The following is a 17,305-nucleotide window of genomic DNA, read 5'->3' on the forward strand; positions in this document are numbered from 1 at the left end:
GGTGGCATGGCGGCGAAGTTACAAGCTTTGCCATGACACAGGAAGTCACTGCACATGCTCAGATCTGTACCAAATTTTACACTTTTAATAGTTACGCCCTTAACACATCCACATGTCAACATTCACTCAAAGCCATAGCGCCACCGGCTGGCAACAAGACGTGACCTTTAACGAAGGAACCCCCGCGGCATGTTTCACCTAAATATGCGAAATGTCTGTGGCACATGTGTCATATCCAGACATGCCAAAAAGCCTCTTGGAGTGATGCCCTAATCCCAACAGGAAGTCGGCCATTTTGAATTTCATGGTCATTTTGGGATGATTTATACAGTCCATACTTTAACGAATTCCTCCTAGAGAATTTGTCCGACCGACTTCAGATTTTCAATGTGTACTCTAAACCCATTGACAATTAAAATTTGTACAAACGGTGAGTTTTTGTGGAACAGCGTGCCCGTGGTGTCCAAAATCGATGATTCACCATGAAACAGGAAGTTGTTAGAACTTCAGTCTACACGCTCACATCTACACCAAACTTTACATGTTTGATAAGAGTCCCGCCCTGAAGACATCTACAAGCCAAAATTCACCCATAGTCACAGCGCCACCTGTTGGCAACAGGTAGTGACTACGTTTATGCTGTGATGAACCACTTCTTGCAGGTTGGCTATATGTACTTCAAAACTATCTCAGAAAACTCTTAACACATTGATGATGTCATGTTGTAAAGCCTGTAAGCTTTCCTTCAATGGTGTGTCCTTGGCGGGGTGGCGAAGTTCCATGCTTAGCCGTGAAACAGGAAGTCATCATAACTTAACTGTACATGCTTAAATCTGTACCAAACTTTGCGTGCTTCATAACTTTCCCGCCCCGAACACATCTACACTCCAATGTCTACCTGTAGTCGTAGTGCCAAGTGCTCTACAGCGCCATAAAGGGGACACAAGAAGTGATGATTAACAACTTTGTATCCGAAGCGCACAGCAAATTCACAACTGCACGGGCAGAGCTCCAGAATCTGCAACACAGCCGCCTCACACCTCGATACGCTACACGTGCGAGGGCCCGCCCAACGCTGCTTGCAGCTTTAATTATTATTAGGGTTCAAACTGCGATCGAGGCGCTGTAATTGAGGCACAAAAACCATAGGTTTTGAAAGGCCACTACCACACACCATAATTCTGATAGACTTGAAATGTCTCACACAGGTGCAGCTCAATGTGTGTCTCAATGTCTACAAAAAAGCCCTAGGTATACATCTTTAAGGTCCGCCTACAAAAAAATCTCCATTTAGGATTTTTTGAAAAATACATTTTTTACATCTCCTCCTACACTACTAGCTCTGACTGCCACCAATTTTCTCTGAATAATCACTGCATATATAAAGTTGTATAAAGCTTGGTGATGTCTCCTTTCTTCTGAAAATACTGACCAATAAACACAGAGAGGAGCGGTGCTCAGGATATAAATAGAAAACAATTCAGCGTTCAACGTTTGGTCCATCATCATCACAAAACCCATAGGATACATCCACACGAGTGCTGAAAATATACCTTGAAAGTTCTATTGAAACGACCACTAGGGGGCACCTTAAATGCACAATAACTGGACATGAAATGACACAAATTACAAAACTTGCAGGATATGTTTCATAATAATGTTGAACCACATGTGTGAAATGAGGTCCCTTTTGCAAAAAAAGGTATAAACCCACGAATCGCCACTTGCAGCTTTATTCTATATTTTTCTTACAGTGATAAAAAAAACTCTAATTACGAATTAACTGTTCAAACAATGATTGTGTATATATCCAAAGCTTGATATATCTTATCACTCTGTGCCATAGAGCTCCCTTTTATCTGAAACACATCAACGAGCCACACCAACCACATTTTGAGTCAGTTACACCTGCTGCCGAAAATTCTCAAAGTATGCTGCTGATCAGCCATTAGAGCAAGCAGTACAGTTTCAAGTTTTTGACTTTTTTTCAACTCATGGAGTCAGTCAAATGATGTCAGTCTAAATGCCAGCATGTAACTCAGTTTCACACTATACAATTTAAACCTTTGTTTGCATAACATTTGCTTGTGGGTTGAGGGCAATATGGGGAGAATGGGAAAGGACCAACAATGCGACAAGGGGAATTGCACTTCAGGAAATACCTTACCCTCTAACCTTAAATATTATTTGGATTATTAATGAAGACACACAGCCTTATCACTGAGGCAAGACTATGGGTTTCCACGATTAACCAGATGTTTTATTGGAATAATCAAAATAATCATAACAAGCAGGTACTGGAGGTGCTGGGAAAGAGTTCATATTGATAAGAAAATGTCTAAAATCGGCATTGTGCATCCACAATAGTAATTTATAAATTACAATTATGCTAAAAGGGCAAATTACAACATCTAAAACCTCTGGTGAACCATATCACTAACTAAATTTGTCAATCCAACATCACCTAAACAAAACTATAAAAAGTGAACTAAGGCCACTTGTAGGGAGGCAGACTACAAGCTGCAGTCTACATATGTGTACCAGTGCTTTTACTCACATGGCTAGCCTCCCAACGATATGGCACTCTGCTTTAGTGAAAAAAACACAATATAAAACAATTATCAGCAAAACAAAGTAAACTAAACAAGGAAAGACAAAAAGTAAACAATATTTTTCTTGAGCTTAAACTGATCCTATTATTTTCATTTCTTTGAATCTTCCTCATTTAATGATTTCCTTCCTGCCTCCACATTGCAGGTACTCTGCTTGCTTTCTTTCTTCTTTTCTTTGCTCCTATTGCAGTTGTTCTTCCCACATGTCCAACATGTTCTGGATCCTCTACAAACTGCGGCAACATGTCTATATTCCTGACAAAAGAAACATCACCCTGTATCACACATAATCCAAATATATCCTTTCTGACATCATCAGAAATGATCATCAGAGCGCATCAGCTCACTCCCAACCCTGAGAAGACAATCCACCGTGTTTTTGTGTACAACACTTTTATCTCTTATCCCAGCTGCAAATCTTTAAGTGCACACTGGAGCTCACATTCATAATCAGAAAGAAGCACAGACACAATCAGGCGGTCACCAAACCAAAGCACTCTCCACTGCTTGTCTGTAACAATTTATCCACTTTTCCCATGAGACGTGGCCTGTACCGACCAATCACAGTCAGCATGTCAAAACATCCACTGTTGTGACACAATCACATATTTCTGTCAAAACGCACATATTTCCAAGCTGCCTTGAACCGCATTGACCTCCATCTGAGATTAGCACCACCTCAGAAAAGATACTTTTTTTGCATCACTTCCAATATAAGCCCTTGAACAAGACCAAACACTTCCACACTAAGAGATAATATAAATAAAATCAGTCTATAAGATATAGAATCATAGCTGCTTATAAGCATAGAAAATATTTTCACTCATTTATGTAAAGTGAATAAATAACTCACAAAAAGTAGAAGATACAATACATGAAATTAAGACAAGTAATAAAGTGACAAACTACTCATTTTACCCACTCGCCCAACAAAAACTTGAAAACTGATTTGTAGCCATTTTTTTTAAAAACCTGTCCTGCCCTGCAGCCTGGTATAGCCTGCTATATTGCTATACTCTTCAAATACATGCATCTTCAGGGCTTTAACTCTCTGACGCTTTGATACATCATAACAATGAGTCACCAGCAGAGACAAGGATGAAAAAGGAGAAGCGGAAGAACATGGACATATCCTGACCCCGGCACATATAAAGAAGAGTCAGACATAGATCGGTGTTATTCCTCGACAGATCTCAGAGGCATCGGACTCGGAGCAAGACCATCACCGCACCGGACCAAGAGCCTAAGACAAGAGTTGGGGATTTGAACAGCAAACAACTAGTGAATACTTCAGAGTTTTCTTCAGTGGACTACAAGAGATCGAGCCACAGAGGGTAACCACAACGACCAAACCAACTGACGAATCATCGTACTCTGAAGTTTTTCTCTCACTCAACTGCAAAGAAGACTGAAGACTTTTGGAGACAATTTGAGGGCTTTGGACAAAGCCTCGAGTTTCTACAAGACTCTACACATCCGCAGAAGAGGGAAAGATCTCCTTGGCCAGGACAACTCCCTCCCTTTCTCTCCAAAAAAGAAGACATCAAAATACTCAAGCTCAGCTATCATAATCAGGTTTTGAATTTTAGAGATTTTATCAGTTTACTCAAGTTTTAATCAGTTTAAGCTGTATGCTTAATTTTGTAGTAGACATTGAATTTATTTCTTCACTAAGGTAGTAATTCATTAGGTAAAGTGTGTTTAACATCTTTAAGGTTGCTCTAGCCAACAAAATTAACTTATCCTTGGGGCCTATTTTCCTGGCCACTAAATACAATCCTAGCAACTATACCAAGTGCACTGATCAATGAGAAGAGAGCTGTCGTTAACGGGCATGGCTGGGGTGATATTTGGCTCTAGGGCTATTCAGTCAGGTGCCATTTCAGAGTAAGCAGGGTAGACGTTCGGAAGAAGACAGTTAGAAGCTAGGCGAATCTCTTTGACACCAGCTTAAACAGTCCTCAGTTATACCTAAGAGAGGAATACCCATAGGCCTAGAGGATCAGACCCTTTAAGACGGAGAGCTAGTCCAGTACCTCCTGAACGGGGTAACTCGGGATCTAACACATCCCACTCATTGTCATCCTGATCATTTGCCAATTTTCCTCCTACAAATTTTTCTTCAATATCCAGTGTTTGTGTTGCCTGTACCATGCCAACAAGATACTTCTCTTTTCTCATTATCTGACTGGAATCTCTTGAATCTTGAGTATTCTTTTTCCTTTTCTTTTTCTTTTCAAATCCCATCGTGTCCCCATTTCCTGTTTCACTCTCCAATTCTTCTTCTGACTGGATCTGTTTTTGCATGCCAACCTTTTCTCATTTCCAGAATTTGTGTAATAATATTGTTTATTGCAACCTTGAGATGTTTCTACATGTCATAATGTTGACAGATATCTGAAGATATGATCTGTAGGCTTTATGTATTAATGCAGGCAGCTGGTCTGCTACTTTAACAATTCAATTCAATTCAGTTTTATTTATATAGTGCCAAATCACAACAACAGTTATCTCACAGCGCTTTTCATAAAAGAGCAGGTCTAGACCGTACTCTATGATGTTATTTACAGAAGCCCAACAGTCCAACAGTTCCCACCAAGTCCAAACACTAGGCGACAGAGGCAAGGAAAAACTTCCTTTAAGAGGCAGAAACCTCGAACAGAACCATGGCTCAGGGTGGGCGGCCATCTGCCTCGACCGGTTGGGGTGAAGGAGAGAGAGGGAGAGAGAGAGAGAGAGAGAGAGAGAGATGGAAGGAGAGAGAGGGGAGGGAGGCAGCCTACACAATATACACACAGTAAAGGTAATGTAAATGTTCCATATTTGTATAGCGCCTTTCTAGTCTTCCTTTCGACCACTCAAAGCGCTTTTTTACACTACATCTGCATTCAACAGTCATACACATTCATACACTGAGCCTAAGTGCTCAAACAGAAACTAACATTCACTCACATTTATACACTGGCAGAACAGCCGCCAGGGGCAATTCAGGGTTCAGTATCTTGGACACTTCGGTTCAGGACTCACCTGAACCAGCCCTAACTATAGGCTTTATCAAAGAGGAAAGTCTTAAGCCTACTATTAAATGTGGAGATGGTGTCTGCCTCCTGAACCCAAACTGGAACCTGGTTCCACAGGAGAGGAGCTTGGTAGCTGAACGCTCTGGCTCCCATTCTACTTTTGGGGACTGTAGGAACCACAATGGTGCCTGACCATTAAGAGCTTTGTAGGTAAGAAGAATGATTCTATTCTGGATGTTACTGGAAGCCAATGCGGAGAAGCTAAGACAGGAGAAATGTGATCTCTTTTCCTGGTTCCTGTCAGAACATGTGCTGCAGCATTCTGGATCAGCTGAAGAGTCTTAATGGACTTTTTCGAGCAGCCTGATAATAGGGAATTGCAGTAATCCAGCCTAGAAGTAACAAATGCATGGACTAGTTTTTCTGCATCATTTTTAGACAGGATATTCCTGGAATTCCTGATTTTTAGTCTTTGAAATTTGCTTAATGTGAGACTTAAACGACATGTCCTGATCAAAGGTAACTCCAAGATTCCTCACAGTGGTGCTGGAGGCCAGGGCGATGCCATCCAGGGAAACTATATCTTTAGATAATGCGTCATGGAGGTGCTTGGGCCCCAGAACAATAACTTCAGTTTTATCTGAGTTTAACATTAGAAAATTACAGGTCATCCAGGTTTTAACATCCTGAAGGCACATTTGAAGTTTAGCTAACTGATGAGTTTCATCTGGCTTGATCAATAGATATAACTGAGTATCATCTGCATAACAATGAAAGTTTATGGAATATTTCCTGATAATATTGCCTAAAGGAATCATATATAATGTGAACAGTATTTGTCCGAGGACAGATCCTTGAGGTACTCCATGACTAACTTTGGCATGCATGGAGGACTCATCGTTAACATGTACAAACTGAAATCGATCTGATAAATAGGACTTAAACCAGCTTAGAGTGGTTCTTTAAATGCCAATGAAATGTTCCAGTCTCTGCAATAGGATCTGATGGTTGATGGTATGAAATGCAGCACTAAGATCTAGTAGTCTTGGGGCGGCTGTGGCTCAGGAGGTAAAGCGGGTTGGCCGTTAATCGGAAGGTTGGCGGTTCAATCCCTGGCTCCCCCTAGTTGCGTGTCGAAGTGTCCTTGGGCAAGATACTGAACCCCAAATTGCCCCTGGCGGCTATTCCGCCAGTGTATGAGTGAGTGTGAATGTTAGTTTCTGTTTGAGCACTTAGCACTTAGGCATGAATGTGTGTAAAAACATCTTTAAGCAGCCTAGTTGGGATGGGGTCTAAGAGGCAGGTTGATGGTTTAGATGAAGAAATTATTGAAGTTAGTTGGTAAAGATTGAGAGAAGCAAAGCAGTCTAAACATATATCTGGCTTTACAGTTGTTTCTAAGGTTCCTGAGTTTAGAGATAAGTCGGTGCCAGTTGAGGGCAGTTCTTGGTGAATTTTGTTTCTAATAGTTAGAATTTTATCATTAAAGAAGCTCATGAAGTCGTAACTACTGAGAGCTATGGGAATACTTGGCTCAATAGAGCTGTGACTCTCTGTCAGCCTGGCTACAGTGCTGAAAAGAAACCTATATGCTATAATTCGCTGCCCTGGCATAACGGAGGGCCTTCCTATAAGTTTTAAGACTATCTTGCCAAATTAAACAAGAATTTTCCAGTTTGGTGGAATGCTAATTCCTCTCAAGTTTCCGCGATATTTGCTTTAATTTGCGAGTTTCAGTATTATACCATGGAGCTAACCGTCTTTGTTTTATTATTTTCTTTTTTAGAGGGGCGACAGAGTCGAGTGTCATTCGCAGCGAGCCTGTAGCACTATCAACAAGATGATCGATTTGGGAGGGACTGAAATTAGCATTACTTTGTGACTTGATAATGAATTTAGAGCTGATGGAATCGCATCCTTAAATTTAGCTACAGCACTATCAGACAGACATCTTGTATAGAAATTTTTTCTCAATGGCGTGTAGTTCAGCAATACAAACTCAAAAGTTATCAAACAGTGGTTGGATAAAGAGGGATTCTGTGGGAACACTATTAAATGTTCAATTTCAATACCGTATACCAAAACAAGGTCGAGGGTGTGGTTAACAGAGATCACAGCAGCAGGCTCAAACAATGGACAGATGATGCAGCTGTGCCACAGGTCATACTATATTTAATTGACGTCGCTTTAACATGACAGCTCTGAGGCAAGGACATCTAATTTTGTTAAATGCCCTTCACAAATCATAATGCGCAAAAACCCAACACAACGGTGGATCTATGGTATTAGATGTAGTAAGAGATGCACAGATTACATTTTTCTGGCTGATTCCAGTTACTGATTTTTTAAAAGGTGTGACCTGCCGATTCTAATTTCGGCCAATTTCGATTTTATTTCTTTCTAAGATCTTTAACTGACAACAAACACAAACATTTGTGTTACTACGCATTGAGTAAATTTGTAGCCTAATTATCTTCACAGTGTTCTTATTGTAGTTGAAATCTCTATTGTGTATTTTATGGGCTCTTCTTTTATGAGTAATATGATTAAGATGTAAAGGTACAACTGCACATAAGGTCCATTGCAATAGAAAAAAAGGAGCCAGCGCAGAGGGGGAATAATCTGACACAGAATTTAATTTCCAAGATTAATCTACAAGTAAAAAACTTGAATATTCTCTGACATTATAGTCACATATTTATGAGACAAACTTCGCTTTGCAAGGCTGTACACACATGTCTGCCGTGTAGTATGCATGCACTGGAAAGTTATATTAAACTTTGCAATCGGATTTAGCAGTGAGGAAATATTCCTGAGTTTAGCCCACCAATCCGATCGCATCTCATGCATCACATATACACGCTTTGGGAAAGCCATGTCTATTGTATGCAAAACGTCAATTTTTTGTTGAGAAATACAGAGCATGCAACATTGTGAAAAAACTCTACCTGCATGGCCTAACACACCCCTTTTATATAGGTTGTTAAACAAGCTACCAAATAAGCTAGGTAATGTTATAATAATGTGGGCTCATGGAAAAACAATAGGTTGTCATAACTTTTTGTCATGATTAATTTATTAATGACTCAACATCATCTGTATTAAAGACAAAATAATCAGTTCATCCAATGTTTAATGCGGATTTGAAATGGTTTTCTGCCACCGGACTCCTGTGACTTGCCTGAGTGGACCAAACCACTGTGAGGCTAGAGAGGGGGGACTCAAAATGTTTCTAAACTTAAAAAGCACTTTAATCGCTGAGTTTGCGTTTGTATTGTTTTACTATTTACACAATTATTTTAAGTATATATCATATTATTTGATGTTTTTAAGGGGGGGACACCCCTCAAATGGGGGGTGTCCTCTTTGTGGATTTCAGCTCTGCTTTTAACACCATCATCCTGGCCCTGCTGCAGGACAAGCTCTCTCAGCTGAATGTGCCTGACTCCACCTGCAGGTGGATCACTGACTTCCTGACGGACAGGAAGCAGCACGTGAAGATGGGAATACATGTCTCTGATTCCAGGACCATCAGCACCGGATCCCCTCAAGGCTGCGTTCTTTCCCCCCTTCTCTTCACCCTGTACACTAACAGCTGCACCTCCAGTCACCAGTCTGTCAAGCTCGGATGACACCACCCTCATTGGGCTCATCTCAGGTGGGGATGAATCTGTCTACAGGTGGGAGATCAACCATCTGGTGACCTGGTGCAGCCAGAACAGTCTGGAGCTCAACGCTCTGAAGACCGTGGAGATGGTTGTGGATTTTAGAAAGAGCCCAGCCCCACCCTCCCCCATCATCCTGTGTGACTCCCCAGTCACCACTGTGGACTCCTTCCGCTTCCTGGGCACCAGCATCTCCCAGGACCTCAATTGGGAGCTGAACATCACCTCCCTCACCAAGAAGGCCCAGCAGAGGATGTACTTCCTGCGGCAGCTGAAGAAGTTTAGCCTGCCAAAGACTGTGATGGTGCACTTCTACACCGCCATCATTGAGTCCATCCTCACCTCCTCCATCACCATCTGGTACGCTGCTGCCACTGCCAGGGACAAGGGCAGGCTGCAGCGCATCATTCGCTCTGCAGAGAAGGTGATTGGCTGCAATCTTCCTTCTCTTCAGGACCTGTACTCCTCGAGGACTCTGAGGCGAGCAGGAAAGATTGCAGCTGACTCCTCCCACCCCGGACACAAACTGATTCAGACTCTCCCCTCTGGCAGGAGGCTGCGGTCCATCAGGACCAAAACTTCTCGCCACAAAAACCCGTCTGCAGCTAGCCTCATTAACAAGGCCCAGGTCCCCCACTGACACTCCCCCCTTGCAAATGATACGAATGTCTCTGCACATGTAAATACTGTTTCATCTCATCGGGCACAGACCTGGCACGTTGCACATATTTGTTGTTGATTGTTGATCTTTTGATGTATATTTTTATGTTGTCCATTTATATATTTATATGTACACAATATTCTCTTCCGTTGCGTCACTTCTGCACGGCACAGACCCAGAATAATGCACATGGATATCTGCAACATTGTTCTTCCATTCCATATTTATATATTTCTACATTTATTTATGTTGACTGTATGTTTGTCTACGTGTAGCACCTTATCAACACAGCAAATTCCTCATATGTGTAAAACACTACTTGGCATTAAAGCTCCTTCTTATTCTGAAACCATTTACCACTACAAAGGTGAATATGTACACAAGTTACAGTTCACTGTCAAAGAAACAAGAAAGGGAACTCCACCCAACTGTTACATCTAAGACAAATATGGCAGTAAAAAGGCATGATAAAACTGGACAAATGCAACAAAATTATGGTGATTGTCTTCCGCAGCTTTTATATGAAGAGTGGGCAAACTACAGCGTCTTCTACAAGTACCAGCCCCTTGGACTTGTGCGGTAAGGAAACTTTTTTTAGGTATAATAATTTATTTAGGATTATTCATTCATATATCGTATTCATCAGCCAGGACTCTTATTTTGAAGGACTGTAATAGCAGCTCATTGCTTGTACATATTATACTTGTATATCATATGCTTTTTTAATAACATGGCAGTAAGTATACCACATTGTAATCCTTCATTCTGCTAACAGGTTTATAACAATAAAATTATAATTAGTTCATTTGTCCCCATGGGGAAATTCCCTCTAATGGTAATTTTACACATGCAAACAAACACACACACAGTGATGGGTCACCACAGCGCAGTGCCCCGAGCGGTCAGGGATGAGACGCCTTGCTTATAGGCATCTAACACGCCAGTGCCCTGGAGGTGAATTGGCATCTCTCCAGCTATCAGCCCGCCTCTGTACCGACTGACTTGATTCATTTAGGCCACCCTCCAGTTCGAATCCCTATGATAGTCCTTATGGACTGAGCTACTGCGAGTTGAAATAAGTTTAATGCCACTATGAATTTGAAAATGTCAGATGTTGGTAATAATTTATGGTTGTGTAAATGTACTTAAAAAGAATCACTTCACAAAAGACAGGTAGTGTGGTCAAGGGTGCTGTGTGGAGAAGTCTTTCTAGGGCTGCCCCTGACAAAGAATTTTTAGTCAACAGTAGTCGTTAGTTAAAGCCATTTGGCCACTAGTAGTCACATTTTTACGTTAGAAAACGGTTTAGTTCCAGGGCTGAGATAGAATGTTAAAAGTAACACTGTTAACATTGTGCTAGATTACAGATACAAAACCATAATAATGAGGTTAAAAGGCTTATTTGGTGCGCAGAAATGGGATGAGTTCAAAGCATGGTCTTAGTTCCTGAATCTAGTTATAAAATTTTATTAATTGGACAGTCAAGATTTCTGTGTTTGGTATTCATAACCATTCTATGACCCCATAAACATACTCTTTGTTTTACCACCATCACCACCCAACCTTTATCTGAGGGACCTTGAAAAGTTTTATAAATGGAAAAAATTTGTTTTATAATATATTTTATCTTTTTAGTGCTTTAAGGTACTCAAGGAACTCAAAGGCATTGGAAATAGAAAGTATTTACTGTAAAGACATACAGAATAATACTTCAGTTATCCCAATGGGCTACAAATGTAAATGCTCCGTACTTGTATAGCGCCTTTCTAGTCTTTTCGACCACTCAAAGCGCTTTTACACTTTTACACTACATCTGCATTCACCAGTCACACACATTCATACACTGAGCCTAAGTGCTCAAACAGAAACTAACATTCACACTCATTCATACACTGGCGGAATAGCCGCCAGGGGCAAATTGGGGTTCAGTATCTTGCCCAAGGACACTTCGACACGCAACCAGAGAGCCAGGGATCGAACCGCTGACCTTCCGATTAACAGCCAACCCGCTCTACCGCCTGAGCCACAGCCGCCCCTCGCCCCTCGCCCCTACAATAGCATTAAATGTCAATCCAACAACATTAAATAAGTGATTAAGTAAGGTAGATGCCACCTTTTTTTATAACTCTGCAATAATGCAAACCACTATGCTGACCCAGGACAGGTGAACAGAGACAGAAACACCAGCAGCTTCAGACAAACAGGTGAACTGAGACAGACACACCAGCAGCCTCAGGCAGACAGGTGAACAGAGACTGACACACCAGCAGCTTCAGAAGACAGACAGACAGACAGACAGACAGACAGACAGGTGAACAGAGACTGACACACCAGCAGCTTCAGAAGACAGACAGACAGACAGACAGACAGATGAACTGAGACAGACACACCAGCAGCCTCAGGCAGACAGTTTTATATAATAATAATAATAATAAAAATAACTAGAACTGCAAGCAGTTGTAAGCGGGGTCCAAGTCTCCCGGCGCAAGCTGTCCCCTCGCCCCATGGAGGGCGCGAGTCAACCCGGGTGGCCCGCCGTGGCTTGGGGGGCCCGTGGAGAATAAATGGCTGGAGTTTGAAATTAAAGGGACTTGCGGTTACAGAATGGATGTCTATGAGATCATTGGTTGATATATGATTAATAGCTCCACCTAGAGGCCGATTGACACCAAATTTCACACAGCCCGTGGGGACGGCGTGGCTGATGACGTCCCCGAGTTTGGTGTAGATCGGCCATTGCAAACGTAAGATATCACATCCAGTTTTTTACGTTTCTGCAAAAAATTTTTAGCTTATAATTTGGATGTTTTTTGGCGGATCAAAGTTCCCTTTTACAAAGTTTTATCGGCTGGGTGTCGATCAGACTTGCGGCTTTGGAGGAGTAAATTAAAATAGGTTTTTCAGTTTTCGCGATGTAGCGAAAAAAAAGTTTAGGCAGAAATGAGCGTGGCCTGTACATGCAGTGGTTCGGACCTACCCTGTGAGACATAAGACAGGTAATAAATTACCACACGAAAGCCTTCCTATAAAAGTACCTTTTGAGGAGTGATTTAAACATAGGTACTGAGTTAGCTGACCTAAGTTTGTCATGTAGGGATTTCCACAGTTGTGGGCTTTAACAGAAAGTGTTTTGTTTTTTTAAAGAGGTGGGCTGTTAAAAGTGTTCTTCCTTTTGAAGAAGTGGCATGAGTAAATCTATAATGTAGGTAGGAACAAGGCCATATAATGCTTTCTGTAGTGGACAGAGTGTTTGGCTGTCCTGGTCCCAGAGAAAGTTTTTCCAGGTCCTGTTACCTGTACCTGTTAACGGAACATAAAGTTACAGATCATCCACATAAAAGTGGAAATCAATCGTGTACCTCCAAGTTTTCTGATCCAAAGAAAGCATATAAATACAAAACAGTTTAGGACCAATAATTGACCCATGTGGGGAGATTTCAGGATTTCAGTGTCATATGGAACCTAAAAACATCTATTTAATATAAGAAATACTTATATTACATATATTCATTTAGCTGACGCTTTTATCCAAAGCAACTTACAATTGCTATACATTTCAGAGATCGCACATCTCTGGAGCAACTAGGGGTTAAGTGTCTTCCTCAGGGACACTATGGTAGCTGGGTCACAGAGGAGGTTTGAACCTGGGTCGCTCACACCAAAGGCATGTGTCTTATCCATTGCGCCATCACCACCCCAACATTAAAAGTATCTAATAAAATATCAACAGAGAGATTATTCCGCTTACATGTGTTAAGGTTTGTGGTTTCATGTAATGTGTCCATCTTGACTTCCTGGATCTCCCCAGTCCCTTAAACAGCGGTGCTCCTACCAACATAGCCCCCTGTTTTAACACAGGTCTGTTTTCAGTCTGAATTCATACTTATTTTTAATCTTGTAATTTGACAACCCTGGACAATTACAGTTTAGATTTCCATATCATGATATCAACATAGTAGTTTTTGTCTGAAAAATGGAAATGATTTGAATCTCTTTGGTGTTGTTTAGGAAGTACTTTGGCGAGAAGATTGGTCTGTACTTTGCCTGGTTGGGTCTGTATACGCAGATGCTGATTCCTGCCTCTCTGGTGGGGGTCATTGTCTTTCTGTATGGATGTGCAACAGTCGATGACAACATACCAAGGTAAACACACACAACAAGCACATACATGAAGCAAAGACTGTGAGCTTTTTTAAGTGGAAAACTTGATTGACAGCCTGTTGAATTCTTTAACCAGTCGTTCTCTGCAGCTGTTTGTCTTACTGAAGCTGTTGCTGCTAATTCAACATGTCTTGCTTTTTGCTAATGTACAGGGAAATTCCCTTTTTCCCTTTTCCCACTGCAGTTAGCAACAGGCAGTATTTATGAGATGATTTTAAATGACGTTAATTACATTAAATGACGTTGCAACTATAAAACAATGTTTGTCAGCTTAGCTGTTAGTTCCATTACTTAACAGATGTTTTCTGTGATGCAGTTTTGTTGTTTGCCAACTAAAAAGAGGGCGAAGAATAAGTAATTTAGTTATTTTTATGTTCTGTTTTGACTGTGGACAGAGGTCTCTACTAAAATGACATGGAAATGTTAGTGTGGAGTCCTTTTGACAGTTTAAAAATTGGATGGTGTATTGCATACCTTAATGTCTGGCTCAAAAGCTAAAAGGAGACTGTTATTTGGAAAGACGGAGCTCCTACATGATGTGTGACGGTTTTACAATGACCCTACAAATAGGTCTGAGAATATGGCAGGGCTGCCTCTAAGTTGTAAATCCGTGTGGCACTGGTTCTTAAAGTTCTACAGTTGAAAAGGATAACAGTTATTTGATATCCCTCCAAATTTAATACAGGGCTCTAACCTAACTTTTTTGCCCAGGAGTACTGCTCCCACACACAAAGAAATTTAGAAGTAAGTGAACATTACACAGTAACACAGTTTATTAACAAACAATTTATTAGGGTTCAAACCACCAAGCAGTAGAACCCTTTTATGTTTGTCTGTTTTAGTTCTTATTATTATGATTATTATTATTAGGGTTCAAACGGCAAAGCAGCAGAACCCTTCTATTTTCGTCTGTTTTGGTTATTATTAGGGCCCGAGCACGAACCTTGCGAGGTCCCTATTGAAACTGAAGTGATTTTTTTTCTCTTTTTTCTGCAAAGTAAGCTCATTTTTTGGGGGTCTAAACATGCTCAAAAACTCACCAAACTTTGCACACTCCTGCACATGGGCGTGACAAAATGGCTCGCTGGCGCCACCTAAAAAATTCGAAAGAATTTGCCACTTGGCCACGTTCAGCCTACATGCACAAAATTATTTGGGGAAATATATCAAGACACACAAAAAAGCCTCAAGGACCCACATCCTTAACGCAACAGGAAGTCCGCCATTTTGAATTGAAAGTGCAATTTTAACCCATTTTATACCATTTACAGGGCGCATACTTTAACATCAACTTCAAATTTTCGCTTCGATGTTACACGCTTTGCCATGACACAGGAAGTTGTTGTAACTTCACTGTACATGCTCACATCCAGAGTTGCACCCTGAACACATCCACATGCTAACATTCACTCATTATCATAGCGCTACCTGCTGGCAACAAGAAATGCAGCCTCCACGGCACGTTTCACCTACATGTATGAAATTTATGTGGCACATGTATCATATCCAGACGTACCAAAAAGCCTAAACCCAACAGGTAGTCAGCCATTTTCAATTTTATGGTCATTTTTGGATGATTTACACACTCCGTACTTTAACTCCTCCTAGGGATTTAGTCTGATCAACTTCAAACTTTCGCTGTGCAGTCTAAACCCACTGATGATTAAAAGTTGTACAAACAGTTATTATCAGTCGTACATGGCGTGTCGTCAAAAATCGACAATTCGACGTGAAACAGGAAGTTGTTATAACACAAAGGGAACATAGGAAATGACGTAGAGCTCCAGAATCTGCAACACGTCCACCTCACACCTCGACATGCTACACGTGCGAGGGCCCACCCAATGCTGCTTGCAGCTTTAATTAGTTGTCTTGGCTCTTTATTATTTATTTATTCTATATCTCTTTGTCATCTATCTTCTCCTGCACTGTTTGTCGTAGAAACTTTGTTTCAATTTCAAAATGTACATCACGTTCAGGAGATTTATGTTATTACCTGTGTTGCTAATATCTGTAATGGCTGATTTTATATTAATATTTTTATGTGAATAAATGAATGGATTTCAATGGGAGCAGAGGCTCTACTTTCTTCCAATCTACTCAACTTTAAGAGCTAAATGCTCTGGCATATGTGCAGCTACAGACTCCATTTAAGCTGTAAGTTGCAGAAAAGATGTGGATTTTTCTAATTTGTATTTGGTGTTTGCTAAAAAAAAAAGTTTACTTTAGTCCTTCCAAAGTGAAGGGGTTCACAGCTTTTATAGACTTAATTGTTGTGTCATGTGATCACCTTAGAGTGTGGAGAGGATTTGGCAGACCAGGTTGTTTTTTTTTGTAAACTGCTGCCAGTCGCGTATATTTATCTCTGTAAGTACAAAAAAGGCACCAAAGTGCCTTTCCTTAAAAATTGCAAAATCTTGCTCAGTAGAGGTTTAGTTTTTTGTCTCTGAACCTCAATTGATAGGAAACTCATGTCTTTCATTCACTCCCTGTTGTAGCTGCAGGCTGAGTTGTCCCCCTGTAACCAATTCTTTAACTTGCTATATCTTCCATACATGATACTTGGCACAGTAACTCAGACAGATGTACCCGCACTTCCATAGAAATATTACACCAATCGACCAGATGGAGGCGCTGTATTTGAGGTAAAAAAAACTTTTCAAAGGCCACCTACTTCACACCAGTCCTATTGACTTGAAATTTCTCACAGAAGCCCAGCTCAGGGTGCTCTACAAAATAATAATATAATAATAATAATCCTTATTTGTAGAGCACTTTTCAAAAACAAGTTACAAAGTGCTTTAACAAGTGTAAAGAATAATACAAAAAAAAAGATAAGAGCATGAAAATTTAATATAAAATTAGTAAAATACAATAAAATAAAAGGGATAAAATAAAGTCAAATAAGATCGGGAAAAGCTCTCCTATAAAAGTATGTTTTAAGAAGGGACTTAAAAGAGTTCACTGACTCAGCCGACCTGATTTCCTCGGGCAGGCTGTTCCAGAGCCTCGGGGCCCTGACAGCAAACGCTCTGTCCCCTTTAGTTTTCAGTCGAGACTCTGGAACAGACAACAGACCTCTGCCTGAGGATCTCAAGGTACGTGCTGGTGCGTATGGGACTAAAAGTTCAGAAATATAACAAGGCGAGAGGCCATGAAGAGCTTTAAAAGTGATCAATAGAATTT

The 17,305-nt window shown here is 40.8% G+C and overlaps 1 protein-coding gene across 1 annotated transcript in view; it reads left to right on the forward strand.

The window, feature by feature from the left end:
- LOC123962261 (anoctamin-1-like) overlaps positions 1-14,307 on the forward strand; it is a 76,181-nt gene extending 61,874 nt beyond the window's left edge. The window contains exons 9-11 of the mRNA XM_046038288.1: positions 10,473-10,537; positions 13,967-14,101; positions 14,304-14,307. Coding sequence (XP_045894244.1) covers positions 10,473-10,537; positions 13,967-14,101; positions 14,304-14,307 — 204 coding nt within the window. The remainder of the gene's footprint in view (positions 1-10,472; positions 10,538-13,966; positions 14,102-14,303) is intronic.
- The last annotated feature ends 2,998 nt before the right edge of the window (positions 14,308-17,305 follow it).

Source organism: Micropterus dolomieu, linkage group LG22, assembly GCF_021292245.1.
Source record: "Micropterus dolomieu isolate WLL.071019.BEF.003 ecotype Adirondacks linkage group LG22, ASM2129224v1, whole genome shotgun sequence".
Classification (NCBI taxonomy): Eukaryota; Metazoa; Chordata; class Actinopteri; order Centrarchiformes; family Centrarchidae; genus Micropterus; species Micropterus dolomieu.